This window comes from Diabrotica virgifera, chromosome 3, assembly GCF_917563875.1.
Source record: "Diabrotica virgifera virgifera chromosome 3, PGI_DIABVI_V3a".
Classification (NCBI taxonomy): Eukaryota; Metazoa; Arthropoda; class Insecta; order Coleoptera; family Chrysomelidae; genus Diabrotica; species Diabrotica virgifera.
The window spans coordinates 66,552,410-66,576,853 of NC_065445.1; the positions used below are offsets into that span (position 1 = coordinate 66,552,410).

The following is a 24,444-nucleotide window of genomic DNA, read 5'->3' on the forward strand; positions in this document are numbered from 1 at the left end:
TGTAGCTTTACACCTAGTTAAAATCTTTTTAGTAATATTTTCTGTTATTGTTCTAGTTTGGTAATATTATATTGGAGAGTTCTTGATAATGTATTAAAAAATGAAAAATACGCGCGAAGATGTTTTATTTTTTTGCATAACAACGGTGCACCAAATGAAAAAAGGCAAGAAGATTCTTTATTATAAATTAAACGTGTAATACAAAAATAACTTTTAATTTGAAATATATCAGTGGCGTACTGTTTTTTTCTTTAAAAAAATTCAGACCATTACCCGTAGGTGCGTTAATGATGAATACTAAATTGTTATTTGTACGTCACAAAATGCGCAAAAACCCACCAAATCTCATTTTCATAGCTCAAACGGTCTTAGAGCAATAAAAAAATTGGCAGTTTGAAATAAAAATTTCAACACCCCGTATCTCGGAAACGAAGCATTTGCGGACATACGTTTATAGAGCAAACTGCCATTATTTTTTATGTAGAATTACCGCTTAAAGTTTGTCATACTTATTTACTAACACCCTGTACTTATAATGCAAAAAATCGTAATTTAAAAATAAAAGTTAACCCGTTTCGGAAATTTCTAATAATTCCCAGAATTTAATCACAGTTTCACAAAATGAATTACAATATTGCGTAAGAGGGAATATTGTGAATGTTGTTTGTATTTAATCATGAATTAATTTTGTAGTATGTTCCGAAATTAATGTTGATTCAATTAAAACTGCAGACCGCATTCCAACATTTAACAATATTCCGTAGTGTCATACAACATACTTGCACGGTCAATAATTATCAAGGGTTCCAAATCAAATAAAGCAAAGTCGAAACATAATAAGCATTATTCACTTTCGTTTTTCTAAAAAAATAATTTTTTTATTTTTAATTTAATTTAAATGTTAACTAAACTTTAACTATTTCGAACTGGCATTTCCTAGTCACACAGGATAATGAATACACAAGCCTTAAGATCAATAAAAGCCGGGGTACCACAAGGAAGTGTCTTAGGATCGATATTGTACTTCCTCTACACTACACTGCTGACCTACCGACAAGTAAAAGAACAACGTGTGCAGCAACTTTTGCTGATGATACCGCTGTACTATGATCCAATCACAGCATCCATAACCCTTCAAAAAGACGTTAACATTAACAATATCCATAGGTGGCTTAAAAAATAGAAGATAAAGGCGAATGAGGGTAAATTCACACATGTCACAATCACCATGAAAAAACAAACATGTCCATCTGTAACTCTGAACGAAACACAGCTCCCACAAACCGATACTGTTAAGAACCTAGGAATCCACCTTGATAGGAGATTAACTTGGCAATGCAAATTTTCACAAAAAGAGAACAACTAAGAATAAAATTCCGAGAAATAAACCTACTCGATCATCGGTTGTAAATCTCAACTACCTCTTGAAAACAAACTGCTGATATATAAAGCTATATTAGAGCCAGTGTGGACCTATGGTAGCCAAGTTTGGGGGACAGTCAGTCAAAGAAACCTAGAAATACTGCACAGATTCTAGAACAAAGTTCTTAGAAGAATGCTGAGTGCCTCTTGGTACGTGCCAAACTATGTGATAGAGCAAGACCTCAATGTGTGCCATCCATGAAAACAGTAATAACAGAATATTACAAAAAATATTCCAAGGGACAAGAATCTCATCCAAACGAGTTAACCAGCAACCTCCAGATGATCATAATGATGTACGACGCTTGAAGAGATTCAAAATGGTGGACCTAGCAAGAATATTCGAATAATTTGTCATAACTGAACTTGTTTTAATTTAATTTCTGTAAAGATGGTGATGGTGAGAGGAAACCCTTAAAATAGTTGAAGACTCCTACAAATTGATGTACACAAGCCAACACAAAGTAAATAGCAAAGAAGATCAAGTACCAGAAATATTAACAAGGAAAAAGGGCATTGTCAACCAAGGATCAGAACTGCTACCGGAAATCACAATAGACGAAATAAAACTAGCCCTAAGAAAAGCTAAGAATAACAAATCTCTAGGCGAAGATTGTGTAGTTACTGATGCAATCAAAATCGGAGGCACTTGTCTTCTTAAGAAAATAAAAAACCTTTAACATGTGCTTTTTAGATAGTAATATACCCGAAAAATGGCACAATGCTGAAGTAATTCTATTGTAGAAAAAATGAGATCCCCACGAATTAGAAAATTACAGACCTATAAGCTTTCTTAGTCACTTATACAAACTCCTTAAAAGAATAGTAACGAGTCGTCTTGAGAAAAAACTTGATTTCTACGAGCCAATGGAGCAAGTGGAATTTCGTACCGGATTTGGAACAAATGACCACATACAGAGCATTAAAACGGTAATAGAGAAGACTATCGAATACAATCGAGCACTCGTTTTGGCTTTTATAGATTTCCATAAAGCCTTTAACACGGTAGAATTTGACAAAATTCTGGAAGCACTACAAGCATGCCGCATTGACTACCGATATACAAGGTTAATTTACAATACATACAAGAACGCAACTATGTCAGTGAAACTACATAAGAACACGGACCATATCCCAATCGGCAGAGGAGTCCGACAGGGCGATACCTTATCGCCTAAACCCTTTACCGCAGTAGTAGAATATGTTTGTAAAAAACTTAACTGAGAAGAGCGAGGCCTGAATATTGACGGTAGAAGATTAACAAATTTGAAATTCGCAGACGACATAGTTTTATTCTCCGACAACCTCAAGGAGATATGTACAATGCTACATGAACTTCAGTTAGTGTGTGCCAGTGTAGGTCTTAAAATAAACATCTCCAAAACAAAATTCATGACAAACTTAGTACCTAGCGGAAATATCAATATTGGAGACAACGAAGTAGAGCTAGTGGAAAAATACATATACCTTGGAAACGAAATAAAGATCACAAGAGACAAGCAAACATGCGAACTACGAAGAAGAATAAACCTAGCATGAGCAGCCTATGGAAAACTCAAAGACATCTTTAAAAGCGATATACCAATTTCTTTAAAACGTACTCGTAAAACATTTGACCAATGTGTGTTGCCTATAATGACTTATGGTGCCGAAACTTTGACATTGACAGCTACAACTTCTAAAATGCTGCAAATAGCCCAGAGGAAAATGGAAAGGTCAATGCTGAGTATATCGCTTCGTGACCGAGTTAGAAATTAAGACTTAAGACGAATAACAGGAGTTACCGATGTAATTTCCCGAATTGCCACCCTGAAATGGAACTGGGCCGGACACGTCGCCCGAATCAGTGATGGGAGGTAGACGAAGAGATTACTTGAGTGTAGGCCGAGATTAGAGAAAAGAAGTAGAGGAAGACCCCCTATTCGTTGGACTGACGATCTCAAGAAAATGTGAAGAAATTGGATGCAAAGTGCTCAAAATAGAGCACAATGGACAAAAATGAGAGGGAGGTCTATGTCCAGCAGTGGACGCAAAGGGCTGGATGATGATGATGATGATGATGATGATGATGATGATGATGATGATGATGATGATGATGATGATGATGATGATGATGATGATGATGATGATGATGATGATGATGATGATGATGATGATGATGATGATGATGATGATGATGATGATGATGATGATGATGATGATGATGATGATGATGATGATGATGATGATGATGATGATGATGATGATGATGATGATGATGATGATGATGATGATGATGATGATGATGATGATGAAAGATGGTGATCACTGGATCTCCCTCTACAGGTCAATTTTTTCATTTCTGTCTTGTTAATATTACAAAAATAAAAAAAAAGTAAATACCTTTTTGTAACTAAGTCGGTCGTCTTTAAATCGCTTTTACAAAGAAATATAGGAAACAGATTTTTAAGTATAATATAAAAAAAAATAGCTTTTATTACTGACCACTAGCAAGCTATTTTTTGGGTAGTTTAAAAATCTAAATCTAAACAAAAGTGAAATATTGATTTTTAGAACACACAGGCTTTTGTGAAACGTTTTGCCAGAAAAATTTCACTTCACCAGTCATATTTCCGCAATATTCAAAGATTGTTTTGCCAGATTTTTTCGTGGAAAATGATTTTTAAATGAACTTTTAATTCTTTTCTATAGTTGGGCTTGGATAAAGACGAGGTAGTCTATGATAGTTTGATGCTTTTATGCCGATAGATCTCTATATACTTTTTGAAATTGTTATTTGTAAATATTGATTGTAATTGAAAAGTGTATAATGGTTCATACTTCTGGAATTATTTAGGCTAATTTTTGTACATAGGTAAAATAAGCAGTATAATTATTTTATTTTTAGATTTACTACTACCAAGCTAGAAGGATTCGGTATAACTTTTTCATAAAAGAAAACTGCCATTTCTGGTATTCATTTTATGTCATTTTTATTTAACGCATCTTCTGTTTTAAAAAAATTCTAAGGGAACTACGACTACTGATAGTGAGGCGCATATGTAAAAGAATTGGGCGTTTAATGATACAAGCATATAATTTGTACCACATATAATACAAATATAAAGGTTCAAATTTAGATATGAGGCCATCTCCGATATTGACTTTTACAAAAATGGCTAACATTTATAATGGCGGCTATACATAATATGTGTTTAATAGTACGATAACTTTTGAAAGAAAACTCCGATTTCAACCAAAGGCATATAGGTTCTTTTTTTATTTAAGTATAAAATCGAGGTGGTAAACCGGAAGAATCGGTTTACTTTACGCTGTGTCTAGGTACACGCTAACGTGTACGCAAATAAAAAAGTTACGTACACGCGAAACGTCATCAAGTCAGTGACGTCACTATTTAGCGTGCACTGTTACTGGTTTTTTGCATACACGCTAACTTGATAAGTACTTGTATATACCGCGAGTATTCTTTTTCTCATGATCATCTTTCAGTGCGTCACAGTTTTTCGATTTCTCTCTAACACATTAAATTGTATGTGACAGAAAAAAAGGCACGTCTTTGAATACTTTGGTAATTATTCTAGTTCGGTGATTATTCTAGTTGTCGATAGATGGCGCCATAACCAAAAAAGAATTATTTATTAAATAAAATAATAATATTATCAATATAATCTGTACAATTTATAAGACTATACAAATGAAAGAAAATACCATTTTATAAATGCAATAGACACAATTGATTTGGTTTTATTCCAAATTGAAAATAAAATTTGACAACTGTCAGATTTAACAAAAATGTCACGTTAGAATAAATGTCATAAATGTGTATTATCACGGACTTACCTTTTTTTCTATAATTTGTGACGCACTGAAAAATGTTCATGAAAAGGAGAATATCAGAGAGTCAGAGTATTAGAATTTGTCTAATCGCGTTGTTTTTACTATAAAGAGTTTTCTTATTTTTTATTTGTTTAGTGTTTTTTTTTTAATTAACTATGGAATGTGGACAATTATTTAGTTCTTTTAATGAGTTTTATTTTAAAACAGTATGAAAAAGATAAAGAGACAAAAATTCGTGATTAAGGGTAGTAGAAATATTAAGATAAAATATACAGGGCGATTGCTTTGTTTGATAAAGCTTAGTAGATCCGCTATAGTAATATAAATATAGCAATAAAAATTAGTAACAAAAATTGTAACAAACTTTGAGCTTAATAATATTACAAAATTAGTTAGAATGTTACAGGGCGTTCGATAACATAGTGGCAGACCAAACTTATATATTTTTTAATGGAACATCCTATACAGTAGAACCCGCTTATTAGAATACCTCTTAAAGGAATATCCCGGTGTAAGGAATAGAAACTTGAGGTCCCGAGACATTTATAGTAGTAACCAATGATCGGTTATTAGAATATCCCGGTTATAAGAATACTTTTACTTGGCACAAAGGCTATTCCAATAAGCGGGTTTGACTGTATTTTATGTTCGAAATCTTCTTAACTTTCTCATCAAAAAATATAAAGGTTTATTATGTTATAATATAGGGTATTTACAAAGTTATAACCAATTTTCTATGAAAATAGTAATAAGTTCAACTCCCTGTATAAACGGAAATAAACACAACAGCATTAGTTTATAAACTGGTATAATTAACTTACGTATAAAAATTATTTTAACAGTATATTTTGTACATGTCAACTAAATATTTATTTTGTTAACTTGAATATTATACTTTTATATACATATTAATTTATTACAATTAAGTTTGAAACATCTGAATGAGTCGGCTTTCATTCCCCTTCCCTTAATAACAAATATTGTTATATCAAACAAATGTAAAACATACCATACCAAAATAGCGTGCACCAAAATATAAAGTCACTGTGCACGCTAAATAATGACGTCACTGGCTTGATGAAGTTTAATTCGCGTGCACCAACTTTTTTATTTGCGTACACGCTAGCGTGTACGTAGACACAGCGTTTACTTTACCAAAAGTTGTGTTTTTCCTGGTATTTTATACATAAATAATATGATTTTTTTTTAATTTTTTCACTCTGTATAATATATTAATTTTTATTATAAAGGCGGTATTACCGCCTTTTAAAACAGCGTAAAAACATTTTTTAGGAAATATTTTGAACTATTTAGTTATGTTAATTACCATTTAATATATACATAACGTGTCTTTATATGTATTTTTATTAGTGTGACAGATCCGTGCAAATATTATACGAATTATGCATTTAATGATAGAAGCATACAATTTTAACCACATATTCTACAAATCTAGAGCTTTGATTTTGGATATGAGGTCATCTTGTATTTTCCCTATAAAGGTAATGCCGGGCATTCAAAATGGCGGCATTTTATATAAAATTTTATATTAAATCAATATTTTATTGTTTCATGACCTATATAATGACCATACTGTGTATATTATTATATTACTACAACTAGGTAATTACTACAATTGGTAGTGAGATTCTAACTGTAAATCTTCGAGATGTCTTGACACTAGCTCCTTGCACGCACAAAGAAGCCGACACTAGAATCTTACTGCATAAGTGATGCTATGTAGCAAGGATATACCAAAACTAAAATATGCACTGTAGACACAGATGCTTTAGTTCTTTACATTTTATCAGCACAACGTCTAAACATTGAGGAACTGCGGGTTTCTTCTGGAATGGGAAAGAGCTACGGATCTTTGCTGCGCATGACTTAGCAAGATTTTTGGGTCGTAATTGCTGTACTGCCTTGCCATTGTTTCATGCTATAACTGGGTGGGACACCGTATCGTTCTTTGGAGAAAGAGGAAAAAAGACTGCATATGATACCTGGAATGCATATCCAGACATTACCTAAACATTTTTTGCATTGGCTGACAGACCTACTCAGGAAACTTTACAAGATCTGCTGAAACTATGTTTGTAGTATTGGTATATGACCGTACTAGCAGACAGGAGTCAGTTAATGATATACGAAAACACCTGTTTAGCCAGAAATGTAGAGCAATCGACAATCTTCGTCAACACAAGATACTCTCATTGAACACAAAAAAAACGATTTACCAGGCTATTTACTGCTGGGTCCAAATGATGGTCGCAGCCCCAGTGCTCCCGTCATCAGTGGAATGGGACTGGAAGAATAAAGTTGAAAGTAGATGGGAAATATATTGGACAACATTACCAGAGCCTTCCCAAGTATACAGAGAACTAATTTAAGTGTACAGTGTACCGCACTTTGTGCTTGTGGTGTTTGTTTCCAATAACAAATTACTTTAAATTTTATCTTTATACATTGTATCTTTTAGTCCACTATGTTATAATTAGAGTATTATGAATATATGTACATACATACTATGATTAAAATACTTCTTTTAATAACCCTGTCCCAAAAATCTGCATCTTAAACATTGACACTAAAACATGAAACTCCTACTTGAGCATTTTTCTGGGGAAGTTGCCCCCTAGTAATTATTATTGAATCTCCCATCGACCCATAATAATTTATAATTTCCAATGCAAACATTTACCCAACTTAGACTTACTTAAAATGTGTAGTTTTACAGAAAAATGCTCACAATAGTACATGTAAAGATATTTTGTGCATTTATTAAATGGTAATTAACATAACAAAAAAGTTCAAAATATTTCCTAAAAACTATTTTTCCTAAAAACACTCTTTTCAATGGCGGTATTACCTTTTTAAAAAATTAATATATACAGGGTGAAAAAATAAAAAAAAACATATTTTTACATAATAAACCAGAAAAAACACAAGTTCTGGTAAACAGATTCTTCCAGTTCACGACATCGATATTATAAATCACAAAAAGAACCTATTTACCAAATTTAGTTGAAATCAGAATTTTCGTTCAAAATATATCGTGCTATTAGACACATATGTGTAGTCGCCATTTTGAATGCCCGCAATTTTTGTAAAAGGCAATATGTGAGATAGCTTCATATCTGAATTTGAACCTTTATATGTGTAGTATATGTGGACCAAATTATATGCTTGTATCATTAAATGCGCAAATCTTATAATATTTGCACGAATCTGCTGCACTATGAATTATATCTGGGTTGTTGTATTACTGAAAAATTAGATCCAGATAAAATTTTTAATAGAGATGGCTCGTGCAACTTTAATGTAATAACAAAGATTCACTTTAAATAGTGTTATAGTTAATGTGATAATTTTTCATATATTTCATATATTACTGACCAGATAGCTAGGAAGACAGCAAGCCTGCGACTCTTAGGGCCTGGTGCTATTTTGGCTGGTCAACTAGAACAATTGCACAAATATCGCTCCCCCATACAAACCGTGGAAAGATGGGAAGAAGGGCCAGGATGTAGACTTGCCAAGGTAACACTAACGAACCTTGGAAATCAAAAATTTTGGGTGGCGGAATTTTGTGCCGGTGAGTGCATTTCCGTTTTTCTGCCGGTGAGCAGTTTTATAAAATTAGGTTTACACCTTTTTATTTATTAAAATTTAATAATTTTGGCATATCACTTAACATATTTTTTCTGTATTCGTCTTCTTAACATGCCTTCTCAAATCCCCCCTTAACGTTAGCGATTAACACGGCCAGGCTCTCTCTGTCTTAGCTATTCTAAAAAGTTGCTCGGCTCTCCATTACATCTGATAATTTTCTGGATTTGATGCAATCATCTGAAGAGAGTAGATTATTTGAGAACTGCTTCATTTGTCTACTTAACCAATCACAGTATTTTTAGTGTTCGTTTATACAACCGCATTTCAAAGGCCTCTAAGCTGATAATAGTAGTATAGATATTTTCAGGGTTTATGCTTCGACACCATGCAAGGCAACTGACCATACGTAATATTTAATTATGCGTTTCCGAAGTTGAAGTATCAAGCTATCGTTACTAAAAAGTGACCTTATTTTAAAAAAAATTGCACGAGCCATCTTAATTCAACATTTTATCTGTTTATCTAGATCTCATTGTTCAGTAATACAGCAACCAGGGCCGGCGATAACAGGCCTGCAAGGGATGCATTGCAGGCGGACGCCCCTCTTTGGGGGGCGCCAAAATGAGCTTTTTCCTGGTGTCAAAAATACTAAAATAGAGAAATTAATTTTTTAAATGTGATTTAAATTCCTCATAATCCCTAATCTATGTCTGTTATTCTTGCATAATATTATTACACAGGCAAAATTATACAAAAATATACAGCCATAGAATTCCTACCATGTAACTAAGTAATATAATTGATTGGTCAAAGCACAGCTGGCAAAGATATTATATTTCAAAACACCAAATATCTTCAGACATATACTCAAGCTTTGTTTATTTTATTCAAATGTTTGTAAATTTTCTATCAGCAGTTCCCAGCGAAAATATTCGTTTTGCAGTAAAATAAACAAGGTTCTGAAACTACTTTCTTGCGGCGGCCCATCTTAATTATTAATCACGTATAAGCAATATTTCAAGTAAACAGTGGATATAAGATTAACAGTTCAAGTTCAAAGCTCTTTCAATTTAGTATTAGTAATAGGTATTCTATGTGAATACAAATACATAAACAGTTTGTCAATTTACTGTGCAGTAAAAAGAACATTATCAGTGTTGCATTTCATTCAATTACATAATATAAAATTATATTTGGTAAGTACTCAGTACTATTATTACTGGAGGGGCGTAATTTTGAGAAATTATTATTTTTATTTAGTTAAATAAAAATGGAATCCAAAAAAAAGTTATGTGGGGTGCAAAATAGAAAAAGAAACGTCGAAAAAAAATAAATGGCAAAAAACAATCTGCTTATCTTAGCCAATTTCTGGAAAAAGTTAAAAGTGATGTTGTTTTACCCAATGATAATAATAAGTCCAACAAAACTGTAACCGATTCTAATTTATCGGGGACATCCACATCCACACAATTTGTTGATGGTCAAGCCACAAAATCAGGTGGCTTAGCCACAGAAAGCAACACAGAGGACGTCTGTTACCTTCCTTGTATACCGTAGGCCCTAGATATAGCAGATTACTCTGCTATAATCCCAAAGCCGCGTCAGCGATATAAAACGGGAGACTATTATTATTAATTCTTATGAGTGAAATGAGTGTCATCAACGGATCGTTTGAATCAAAACTACATTTGAATCAAAACGAAACCGTTTGTTTTCTATTTTTTATTAATTTTTAGATCCAACTCTCGTTCCACCATTTTAAAAGACATGAATTAATTTTTACATCATAATCCAAGTTGTGCGAATCACTTTTAAAGATTATCCGAATATAAATTAAATAACAGTGAGAACAGCACACAACCCTGTCTGACTCTCTTACAGGAAGATTTCAGATAGAGATGAAATAGATTTTAAATGTTATAAGTTATAAATGTCAAATAGTTTTAGTCCGCAAGCGGAAGTGATCATCACTTTTTCGAACTCTTCCATAAACATTAAAATATGGAAATAACAACTTACTGAGCATGTTTTGATACGTATAATCTATTTTTTATATCTTTCTTTTTATATGAAAATTAGGGATTTTCGTATTTATAATTGACATATCACAAATATAAAATATCAGAAATAACAAAATATTTATTTATTTATTTTGATTTATTTACATAGAGTACCTCGAAAATTATGACCATTGATAAAAATAACATAATAGGAAATTAATATCTAACACAAAAAATAGATACCAAATAAATATATAGATACTGATTAATTAGAAAGTAAATACTTAAACTATGTACATAGAAAAACTTTCTGTAATATAAACAACTATCGCTATATTTTCTAAGTATTGATCGTACTTAACTTAATATATAATTTAAGCAGTATTTAACATTTATTTTAGTCTATATTTATTGTTCGACTCTTGACTCGTAATAGCTCAAATAGAAAAAAATTATTGATCAAGGTTAGTTTCTCATTCGAGTAGATATACAATATCAATACATAGTCCCTGAATATATGGAAGGCCTCAGTGCAAAAGGTAACAAGTCATTTTTTCGGATTTTTTCATCATGTGATATTCATTGTTTTACCAATGTCTAGCTCTGTGCAAAAAGAAACAAGTCCACTACCACTCTAAGGATACATTTTTTTACGTATAGAATGTAACAAGTTAAATATGAAAAACTTTATTTCTGCAAAAGGAAATAAGTGGACTTATTACCTTCAGGGCAGTATTTGAATTTATCACCATAATCACTGCTTGGTTGACGTGTTTCCAATCAGTAAAAGTACATAAAGCCATTTTATAATAAATTTAGTATTTTTGTGCCTTAAAGTTGCTGAAAAAGAGAAATAGTGACTAAGTAAATCTGTGTCAATGGTAACAAGTAAGGAAAATATTGTGCATTTTGTAACAAGTCGAAAAATTTAATTAAATTAAAAGTCCAACTATAAAATTTTTTAAAGTTCAATAAAACCACTATTTTGTATTGTTTTCTGAAAAAATTGAAAAATTTATTCAAAAAAAACCGAAGAACCGTTTTTTTCGTTTCCTCAAAACCAGGAAATTTGATTTCCACGGGGAAACATTTTCTGTAGTTGGCTGTATACCATTACAAAAACATAAAATCCTTTATAAAAGGTATATTTGTTAAAATCCCTATATAGGGCTACATCAAAGACATAAATTGTTTTCGATCGGTTGACCAATCATCATCAGTGTAATCTTAGAATCTACATGCTAACCACCAAAGTAAAAATATTTGGGTATAAACCCTTTATAATTGATCCGTCGTAGGAACATATGAAGAAGATGTGATTTATAACATGGATGTATAAAATATCCAATGTTATATGCCCGAGGTACCAATGAGCTCAATCTGACAAGTTCATATCATGGCTGTAGGGAAGCAAGCACTTGCTTCCATACAGCCATGATGTGAACTTGTCAGATTGAGCTCATTGGTACCTCGGAGCTCAATCTGACAAGTTCACATCATGGCTGTATGGAAGCAAGCACTTGCTTCCATACAGCCATGATGTGAACTTGTCAGATTGAGCTCATTGGTACCTCGGGCGTATAACATTGGATATTTTATACATCCATGTTATAAATCACATCGTCTTCATATGTTCCTATGACGGATCAATTATAAAGGATTTATACCCAAATATTTTTATTTTGGTGGTTAGCATGTAGATTCTAAGATTACACTGATGATGATCGGTCAACCGATCGAAAACTAGTTATGTCTTTGATGTAGCCCTGTATAGGGATTTTAACAAATATACCTTTTATAAAGGATTTTATGAAATTTGACTTGTTACCTTTTGCACTGAGGTCATCCATATTATTTAGTACCTACCTTTTGGAAATTTTTCACAATTTCAGTTGAATATACATTTGTTTTGACATGTTTATATCCACTGCCTAAATCGTTGACAAAATTCAAATTGAACAAACTAAACTAAAATCACCATAAAGATGCACTAGAAATATACGTTGAATGTTACGGGGAGCACTTCCGAATCATGATTTACAATGTATAAACGTTGTAAAGCATGAGTTGGTATTTACAACGTATATACATTGTATATTATGATTTGGGAATGCTCCTCGTAACATTCAACTTGTCTTGGATTATTTAATTGTAGTGCATCTTTATTGTGTTTTTAGCAGGGCCGGATTTAAGGGGTGGCAGGTTGGGCAGCTGGGCCTATTTCGGGGTTCCCATAAAGCCCCAAACATAAGAGGTTCATTTAAACAGATATTGGCAGGAGATACAGGAACTCGACAATATATGACAAGTATAAAATGAAGGAGCGTAGGAGTGATAATATAATACATTGTTCATGGTTATGTTTTTCACCTTCCACGGGGTGAGTGTATTGCTTCCTTTGTAAATTTTTATCTAGTGTTCGTACACATTTTAGCCACAGAGGATTTTGTGATTGAAAACATGCAGATAGTAGGCTTATAGATCACGAAATGTCTAAAGCACACGAAAGAATTGGGCGTATTGATACTCTCTCTCTCTCTCTTCAATCCTGACCCCCCGGAGAGAGTGTAGTGGTCGACGTGATGTCGTGTATTGTCCGTCTCCAAAGATCTCTGTCTCTGGTCATTTCTTTTAACTCATGCATAGGTCTTTTGCATATTCCTGTAATCTGATCGATCCATCTTGTTGGGGATCTTCCTCGTGATCTTCGGCCCTCCACCTTTCCTTGTATAATGAGTCTTTCCATGTTTTCTGTATTGGCTCTCATAACATGTCCAAAGTATTTTAATTGTTGTAGATAGACTTTACTGGAGAGCTGTTGGCTAACTTTTAGCTCTCTTAAAATCGAATTATTTGTTTTATGGTCGCTCCAAGGAATTCGTAGCATTCGTCTCCAACAGAACATTTCATTGGTGTCTATTTTTCTTCTTTCCGAATTTTTCAGGGTCCGAGATTTACATCCGTAAGTCAGTATTGAGAATATTAAGCAGTTGATCAACCTCATCTTTAACGCTCTTGAAATTTGACAGTCCTTCCATATTGTGGTCATTTTTGCTGTGGCGACTTTTGCTAGATCACATCTACGTTTTATTTCTTCCTGTAGTGACCCTGTGTTTGTGATTAATGATCCCAGATATAAGTATGAGCTCACAACCCCAAACCGATCAATTGTGGTTATATGTGGATGATTGTTATGTAGTCTATCCACTATCATGATATTTGTCTTTGATATGTTTAATTGCAGACCAAATATTCGACTTTCGTTTTCAACCAGTCGTATAAGATCAATCAGCTCTGCTTGACTATTTGCAAGAAGGGCTGTGTCATCTGCGAAACGTAGGTTGTTTATTTTATGACCATTTATTAAGATGCCTTTTTCCCATCCTTCAAGTGCTCTTCTCATAATATTATGCTCTCCATATATATTTAATAATTGTGGAGATAGTATACATCCCTGTCTGACACCCCGTTCTGGATGAAATTCGTTTGAAAGTGTGTCAAGCACTTTAACTGATCCAGTAGTGTGTTCGTATAGTTCAGTTATAAGCGAAATAAGGTGTTGGAGTACGCCCACTTCTTTTAGTATTTGCCATAAGTGTCTCCACTTGACTCTGTCGAACGCCTTACGATAATCTATAAAGCATATGTAAAGTGGAATATTGAATTCCCCAGATTTTTCGATTATCTGTCTTATATTTAACAGGTGTTCTCTAGTACCTCTACCTTTGGTAAATCCAGTTTGCTCTTGTGGAATTTCTCTTTGAAGGAATGTTTTTAGTCTCTCGTTGATTATATGTAGCTTTATTTTACTGCCATGTGATATAAGAGAAATAGTTCTATAATTGTCGCATTTATGGAAGCTGCCTTTTTTTGTATTGATACTAAAATAGCAAAAAAGGCCGAAGAAATAAAGAATTATTGGAAAATGGTAACTCAAAGACTAATTTTAGTGTTATAAAGTTTATTTGTGAACAAGATTTAGCATTTCGCAGCGAAAATGAGTTGTCAAATTCATCACAAAATGAAAATTATTTGGAAATACTCCTGTTATTAGCTGAATATGATTAATTTTTGAAGCGCCATATTAATAAATATTCAAATCCTGGAAGCGGACATCCGATGAGTCAAAACGTATTAAATGAAATAGTTTCAAGGATTAAGAAGTCAAAATACTATTCAGTTTATATCAATCAATTAACAATCAATTTCTTAGAATTTCTTGTATTTTTCACTTCCTCTACATGTAGATACAACTTAACAGAATGTTTAAAAGCTGCATCTTTAAGCGACAGCAACGCAGACCGTGGCAAAAATATTATTGTTTCTAAAAGAAAAAATACTAGATGGTCATGGAGGTAATGCCGCAAAAGGACTAGTTAAAGGTTATAATCAGATTAAAGGAGCATTATCCAAAATTTCGGAAGACTATGAGCAACAATTTAAAACTCGTAGCATTGCAAATGGTTTGTACCTATAATCGAATGTGTTTACTGGAAACAGAGAGGATATTAGGAAGGACAAACAGCACAAGTCGTATTCTTCAAGATCCAAATATTGACCTCAATTCAGGAGTGGCAGCACTTAGATCACTTAAATAAATTATATAGTCAAGACGTGACAATTTCGAAAGATATGAGAACATCAGAGAAGTTTAGAACTCGAAATTTCAGTCACTTCATTACCTCTTTAAGTCATAGGCTTTCTGCATATGAATCCATTCATTCCAATTTTGGATTTTTACATCATTTGGGAAAATTGTAAAATTTAACTCTCAGTGAAATTGAAGCTCACTCACCAACATTATTATCAACTTACCAACATTTATATCAGTGATTTAGATGAAAACTTATGTGTCCATCTGGTACAGTTTGTAAGATTCTTCAATTCATTTAAAGAGGAAATCAGCTCAGCTCATCAAATATAAGCAAAGAACTTCAAATGTACCAACTGCTAAAAGAAAAGAATATGAATGATGCTTTTCCAAATGTTGAGGTGACACTTTGTTTATATATATATATATATATATATATATATATATATATATATATATATATATATATATATATATATGTGTTGCTAACTAACTGCAGTGGTTAGAGATCATTCTCAAAATTTAAGTTAATTAAAAATCGACTTCCAGGAACCAAAGCTTTTCACCTCGCAATTTTTACAGAATGTATCGATCTCCTTGAAAATTTGAGAATAAGTAGTGGATAGCCCAAGGAGCAAAATCTATATGATTCCGAATGGCGCTTTAACCATGGGGTGGTTGCCACCCCATCTAGGGGGTGGAAATTTTTTATTATATTTTGACTGCAAAGTTGATAAAAAAATTCATTCTAAGCAAAAAATGTTCCATACATTTTTTTGATAAAATTAATAGTTTTTGATTTATTCGCTATCGAATGTGTTAATTTTGTATAGAAAAAATCAATGTTTTTCGATATACTCATTTACGGTTCACTCAATTTTTGCCGTAGAAAAAATTTTTTAAATCAAGTTCTTGGGAATTAAATAACCTACAATTTTATATAAAAACATTTTTTCGTATATCTGATGCTAATCTTTCTATTCTGAAGAAAATGGCATTTTCTACCAAACCACAAAAATTTGTTTTTGGATTTAACTCCAGTTTTTTAAAACTAATCATTCTAAGCCAGTCAAACTTCTCGAATCTATTAATAATACACAAATAAATAAGTATGAATAAGGTCAATGACTAAATACACCGCTAACTTACATTAATATGCTTCCAATTGGATTTCTCCTTTTTTTTTTCAAAAAAAATATATTGATTTTATAACCGTAACTTTTTTATTTTTTATCTTAGAAAGTTTGGTAAAAAAATAATTTTGTAGGTTTTTACAAGATCTATAAGCTTATTAATATTAAATATTTTTCAAATCCTCAGTTGCAAAAAGAGGTGACTTTGAAAGGGTTGGTAAAGGTGGTTTTAGCATGTTATTACAAGATTTAATTGTCAATAGCTCACTCAATTTCTGCCGTAAAAAATTTTTTGCAAACCAGGTTCTTGAGAATATAAATAAGCTCCAATTTCATATTTACACATTTTTCCGCATCTCTGATACTATTCATGCTATTCTGAAGAAAAGACCATTTTTTCCAAACTACAAAAATTCGTTATTTGCTTTTAACTCCATTTTTTTTAAACTAATCATTCCAAGCCTGTCAAACTTCTACAACCTATTAATAATACATAAATAAAAAAGACCAAATAAGGTCAATGACTAATTTTAATTATGGAGGTGATTAGGTGGTTGCTTGCGATCACTTTTTCGCTGAAAAAAATAGGGACTGACATTCTTTTCATTGTAAGTCACTTAATTTTTGAGCTAGATACTTTTTTTGATTTCTGAAGATAGATATTTTTAAGTGCTTACTTTATACAAGTTGTCCTCGAAAAATACATAGTTTTCCCGTATTTTGACTTTGAAACTACAATATTTAGCATTTGACGAAGAAGAGCCAACATATAAAAAAGTATAGCTTGATTACTATTGGTCTTAAAGAAAATTAAAAAAAAAAACGGTTTTGTTTATTTTTTCCAAATGTACATTTTTATTAAGTAAAGTTGTTTTGATAAAACGAAAACTTTTGGAGTTATTAGCAGAAAGCTTATTAAAAACATTGATTTTTTCGATATCAAACTAACACTTTCGATAGCGAATCAATCGAAAACTATCAATTTTATCAAAAAAATGTATAGAACGTTTTTGGCTTAGAATAAACGTTTTTACCAACTTTTGCGACTAAAATATAATGAAAAATTTCCGCCCCCGAGATGGGGTGGCAACCACCCCCATGGTAAAAGCGCCTTTCGGCATGTTATAGATTTTGATTCTTGGACTATCCACTACTTATTCCCAAATTTTCAAGCAAATAGATCCATTCTGTAAAAATTGCGAGGTTTTGTCCTATTTTAAGCTTCATTACTTGAACTACAAGAAATTTTCAATTAAAATACATCTTACTATCATTTTTAATATTTTGCTGTAACAAGTTACAGCTCTTGTACTTTTTATTATTTAAAATTTTATTTATAAAAGTAGATCAACATTTTTTTAATGGTAGGAGGTAGGGCCCCACACCAATTTTGCCCAGGGGCCCCCACTGCCTTAAATCCGGCTCTGGATTTAAGTATAGTTTGTTTTGTTTCTCCATTCTTCCTTAGGTATTTTATTCGTGGCCACATTATTTTCTATTCTTTGTGTTCTGATTCACCTGCGCATCTGTTTATGTAAACCGTAAAAGTCGTTTTCCATCCTTTTGAAAATGGCTTGTCAGTATTGGTTTTTGTTTGTCTCACCGACTTCAACGTTTCTGTTCATGCTTTCCGGTGTTCAGCGTAAGATTTTGGAGTACTCGCTGATCGATATTTAAGGTAACCCTGTTTCTTTTCTCTGCATCTTTGTTTAACTCCTGGACAGAACCAAGGGGTTTTCCTTCTGTTCTACTGTTGTTGCTGTGAACTATTCTTGTGTCTTCACATGCCGAATTTTTATTGGTTCTGTTTAGTTTTTACCAACTCGGATCAATTCCATCTTTCCCCTTTATTGACATTAATTTAATTTTTCTTTTAGTCCTTACGATATCCGTTAACCACTGACTTGCGGTATCACATACCTTACCGAAAATACATTTTGTTGTAAAAAGTGTTTTATAAATGATTTCCAGAACGGTACCCCGTCAAAATAGCCCCGTCAAAAAAGCTCCGACAAAATAGCCCCGACATAATATCCCGCACACAAAATAGCTCCGACAAAATAGCCTGCAGACAAAATAGCCGCGGAATAATAGCCCGCCGACAAAATAGCCTCGACAAAATAGCCCCGACAAAATAACCCTGACAAAATAGCCCCGACAAAAAAGCTCCCTTCAGAATTCATCATGAAATAATTCCTTAAAAATACATTTTTTCGGAAATGGTAATTATCCTCTATTCAGATGTTTATCTTAACCACATTAAATAAAATTGGTCTTTTCAGAGAACTCGAGTCCTGTCTTCCTTGCCTCTTGGAAGTTTGAACATTTAGTTAAGCTAAAATCAATGTTTATTTATGATATAAACATTTTTTTCTGTTTTCGGGCAACAGTAAAATGCATTTTAAATTAAATAAATTAAATACATTCTTCCTTTTTGTCAAATAATTTAAATTAAAAAAAAGTTTTTGGACACCATGGAACATGACACGGGTCATGTTCCAGAACACCATCTGTGTACGTTCAAGTAGTGTGTAATTGTACCTGATTTCGACTGCTGCATTTTTAGTATGGTTTAGTCTTTGAGCTACGTTGACGTAAAGTTATCTTGCGGTATCACGTACCGCATGTCATTGTTTACGTTTCTATAGTTAAAAGCAATCCAGTGAATTCTTTCGCTATAAATATGGCAGCAAGTTCATCCAGTTGTTCTACCTTCAAGTAGAAAGCACTATTTTACTATTTTTGAGTTACCAATATAGATACTCAACTTTTTTGCAATTAAGGTTATAACGGATTTTGTAAGAACCTCCACCATTTTTTTTAATATTATGCATGTCTTCATAATTTTCTTGAAAAATTAAGTTTATTTTATTGGGAGCAATATTTTATTCTACAGCAGTGTGAAGAATCATTCCGTAGTTGATGTAAAAAACAAATACAGAGGTATAAGACATATTTATATCGAAAACAAAGGAAAATATCCAACGGTATGATATAGGGGAGAGTGGGGCACATTCGGCCCCATAATGGTTTTTAGGTAAAAAAATACAAAAAAAGTTTCATTATATTTAACTCGCAAACAAAAAAGTAAAATTTGCACTATTGTCCATTTAAGTAGTAAAATAATTTTGTTGAACATATTTTAGTTTTTTTTAATAAATAAAAATATATATATTACACTCTGGCTGATTGTGCCCCCAGTGGGGGTACAATCAGCCAAGACAAGGGGTACTTTGGGCCGCAATGTTTTAATGTATATAGAATCGACATTGTTACAAGTTAAACTGTTTATTAAAGGAAGAGATTTATCAAACATTATTTTTTGAACATATAAAATATGGAAAAGTAAGAAAATTAGCATATCAAAAAAAAACTAATGAACTAAAAAACATTATTAACTAATAACTAACAAAGATATTTACCTAACCGTAATTCCTGTAGTAAAATGTCACCATCGAGCTCTTTGAGATTTAGAGTATTTAGTAAGTCTGGCATGAATACTTGATTTTTCGCAGGTTTCTGTATCCTCTATTTGAGTAAAATAAAATTTTTTAGAATTTCCGCTGCATCGCGTATTTGTATTTGACAAAATATTCAGAATCATATATCTTTTCAACCACATTTCCAACTTAATAAACTACTGTTGTTTTCAGTTCAAATTTTACTAATATGGAAGTGTCTTTTATAAGTTCATCGCCGGATTCAAAAGATTCAAAACTTTCATTGTCATCCTAGTCGTGACAAAAAATACTAACGTCCGATTCACTGAATTTTTTGGATTTTTGCTTTTTTTGCTTGTTCACCACTATTGGTTAAATATTTTGCTTTTTTCTGAGATTACTGTCTTCTTTTTCTGATTTCACTTTTTCATTTATTTTTTTTTTCATTTTCTATTTCTTTCAATCGCTGTTTATTAGTAGGTTGGTTTGCTTCAATTTTTCTTTTTTTATCTTGACGTTTTTCAACTATTGGGAAAGGTCTTACATATTTCGGACTTAAAATTTTGCTCTGAACTGTTTCGTCGCTGTCGATCTAAGACTTTTCATTGTTATCCTGCTCAGATTCATCAAGGACTGCGCTGACGTTTTTTGAATTAAATAGCTGATTATTTATTTCAAAATCTGCATCTTGATTTTTTCATGTCTTGATTCATTCTTATAGAACTTAGTAGCATTAAAATCTGCGTCACTAAATGCTTGTGAATTAAGGGACCATATTCCTGGTTTTTCAAAAGAGCTTGTAATATTTCTAGGTGAAAATGCCTCTAAAACGGTTGTTTTGAAATTTTTGGGACATTTTTAACAGCAAAAATTTTTCCCGGATTATTTATCATCCACTCATTTAAGACAACGGAGCATTTACTCTTAAAAGCCCATAAATTCCCACATAAAGTGGTTGGAGTTTAGGCATTGCGTCTAGGCCAGTGTGCGACTCATGGTTGTCCAGCAGCATTAATATTTTATTTTCCTTGTCGCATTTTGTGTGGTGGAGAACGTACCCCAGAGTTTTATTAAAAAGGTATTTAGTTATCCACCCAGACTTTACAGACATATGCTTTAAATTTACCGTTCTGGCTGCCTCTCTTTGGGACATATTTCTTGAAAAGACATTTTGTAGAGCATCTTTTATGCGCTGCTTACTTATATTTGCTCGATCTGTTTTATTTTAGTAATTTCTTACCATCTGTAATACAAAAAAATATCAAAACCATCACTAAAACTACTACTAAATTAGTGTGGGCCACAATCGGCCACTGCCGAATGTACCCCATTAGACCGGCCGAAAGTACCCCGCCTGACTTTGCAAGCCTGAAAAATGTATTGAAACCTTCTAGTCTACGTTAGAGGATATGTCATAGCATATTCTGAAACTAGAGATATTCAACCTAATATGAGCAAATTTTTAAAAAATACGTGGACCGCAACTATCTAAATTACATCAAAAATTTTTTTTAAACTTACCTTTAGCTTGAAAAACACACTTGAAAACAAAACAAATATTTGGACGCTGTTTATTGCAGAAATACCTACAACTAAAGTGAAGATGGATTCTTGCCACATTTCTAGCGAAAAATGGGCGCGAAATTCTGCTTATTTAAAATTTTATTTGCAGTGGCTGAATCTGCCCCCAGGCAGAATGTGCTCCACTCTCCCCTACCGCATGTCAGAGTCTACGTCCTAAAACATCCACATCAATAGCTAAGGCTTAATATAAAAATTTAGTCTGTTTTGGATTGTCCATGCAAAAGCCATACTGATATTTTCTTAATATTTTCTCTGTATATAATTAGTCTCTGGTTTTGGTATATCACATTTGAGAGGAAGATATTCAGTATTTGTCATAGTCTATTTTAAATATGAGCATTTTTGTTAGGGTTGTAGATTGTACAAGTTTTACTTGTATTAATAAAAATAGGCAGATACGGGTAGTTTTTCAATACGTCGGGGGTCGTTAAAAAAAAGAATAAAAATAAATCACATCAGATATTTTGTTTTATTTTTCAATGCTGTATCCCTGCCTTTGCTGACCTATTTCGCCTTTTTAATCATTTGTACAATGGTTTCGTGTACAATTGGGAAATTTGGACTTTGCAAATTTCCTGTTATCTCAACATTTCACGTACCTTAATTCGTCAATGATTCGTCAAAAAAAAATAATGGACTTTATCAATAATTATTTCTACTGGAATGATTATGTTCACCCTTTTTGCATATACTTCCACACATAAACTGATTTATTTAATACTGTAAGCATTTACAAATGCCGGAGCACTTATTTACCATGAACTACATCCTGCTCATTCCAAATATATTAAAACGGTTTGTTATATTTTGATCTAAAGCTCCAAATAAAAATATTTTTCCATGGATGCTATACAATATGCAACTTCTCTCACTACTTACATACATTCAAAACGAACAATTCCTCACACAGTGAGAAAAGTCGGCCATTGCAGTGAGAAATATTTTTTCTCACGGGTTTTCCTACGTTCTTCCATACTATGATCACCGTTTCCATGGTAATATGCACAATACAAACACAATTAATGTTGTCCAATAAATGTGTTCAAGCAAAACTTACCAGGAATTACCTCTCAAAACTGTTTAAAAAATAACTGTGAATTAGAATTTTTTAAAGTAAGGTATTTAAAATTTTAGGAATATTAAATACCTACATGTATATGTATTTTATTTCAATTTATGCATATAATATACCTAAAAGCACCTAAATTATTTAATTTTGAAGTTTGAACTCTTGACAAAACTGCATTCATAGAAAAAATACAGTGTACAACACATGAGAAAATGACATATTTCTCCCTCGCTTGATTTGCGGCCCTCGCCTCGTACCTCGACTCGTGCCAACAAACTTCTGCGCTCGTGAGAAATATGTATTTTTTCTCACTTGTTGTACAATATAGTATTTCCGTCGACCGTCCATTTATGATCAATTTTAACATCCTCAAAATCATTGATTAATGACCCCTATTAATGAATGATTTTATATTAATGAACGATTTCATTATAGGCAACACAACATACATTGCTTGCATAAATTAATTAAACGCTCTGTGATTGGCAGTGACCTGTGGTGTAGGCAACCAAACATATACCTATTTATATTCCCACTAAAAAATTTAAACTCAAGTAGCCGCTGTTATTACTATCTGTCATTGTATCTCATTATTTACTTTATTGTTTAAAATTCTGTGGATAAAAGATGGATATATCTTTATTTCTGAAAAGTACGGTCGACGGAAAAGTTTTGTAACGAACTCGTGAATTAAAATGGCGATTAACAATCTCGAACATTAACGCGCTCGCCCCGCTCACGCGCTCGCCCCGCTTACGCGTTAAAATATCTCAATTGTTAATCGCCCTTATTAATACACTTGTTGGTTAAATAACTATTAATCATGACTCAAGAATCATTTTTTCACTCTTTAAATAAACAAAGTAGCCTTTTAAATAAATGCCAATAAAATTGACACAGTGTGATGCATATAACACAAGCTTTAACAGTTACTAAACCTCTGCCCCGTATAATTTATAATTGGTAAATTTTTGAACCAAGTAATAGTCGAAGCAATAAAGCATTGAACCTCAGAAAAAAAACGACAAGACGGATCTTAATAATTATTTTTGCATTTGATTTGGGAATGCGCCTGGAAACTTTGTGACCCCTAGCCATGGGATAATATTGAAAAAGTACATATAGTCTGGGCTGATTATCGGAGAATAGGCCATTTTCGGGAAAAGTTATTTACCAGCAATTTTATTGCTGGAATCGAATTATAAGATCCTATATATTAATAATATAGGTATGCAAAGTCCTCAGATAGTGTGCTACTTTTTTATAAACAAAATGGCGCACGAAAATCGTGTTTTTTTTTCAATTATTGCTCTATAACTCCAAAGATTTTAGCTTTACAACAAAAACACTCCAATAAAAATTCACCATGATTAAATTATGCATAGAGACGTGTTTTTCCCGATCTGTTCCGACAAAAATTTTCCTCGGAAAATGCTGGTTTTCCCAACAAAATCTTTAATTTTCAAATAAAGTTTTAGATAAGTAATTATCTACCAATAATTAAATAATTTGGTGACTTAAAAGCCTTCTTGGTTTAGATTATAATTCCAGAAGCTGGTGAAAATTAAACGAATATTTTAGCCACAATTCAATTAAAGCTAATTATTTACAAAAAAATATCGATTATAAGTTTAATGGTTATATTTTAATTAAAGATTATAAATATTTTTTTTGTAATTTACACGCGCGAAAGTAGAATAATACAGTACTGTAGCTAAAATTTTCACTCGGAGCGACGACCGGCGGCCGCGCGACG

General features: G+C 32.4%; 1 protein-coding gene across 9 annotated transcripts in view; it reads left to right on the forward strand.

Moving 5' to 3' along the window:
- LOC126881865 (potassium voltage-gated channel subfamily H member 6) overlaps positions 1-24,444 on the forward strand; it is a 1,259,880-nt gene that overhangs the window by 1,025,023 nt on the left and 210,413 nt on the right. For 7 of the 9 annotated variants that reach the window (XM_050646514.1, XM_050646507.1, XM_050646512.1 and 4 more), the window contains one exon: positions 4,114-4,134. The exons of the other annotated variants lie outside the window; for them this stretch is intronic. In XM_050646514.1, the coding sequence (XP_050502471.1) occupies positions 4,114-4,134 (21 nt within the window). The remainder of the gene's footprint in view (positions 1-4,113; positions 4,135-24,444) is intronic. 9 annotated transcript variants of the gene reach the window in all.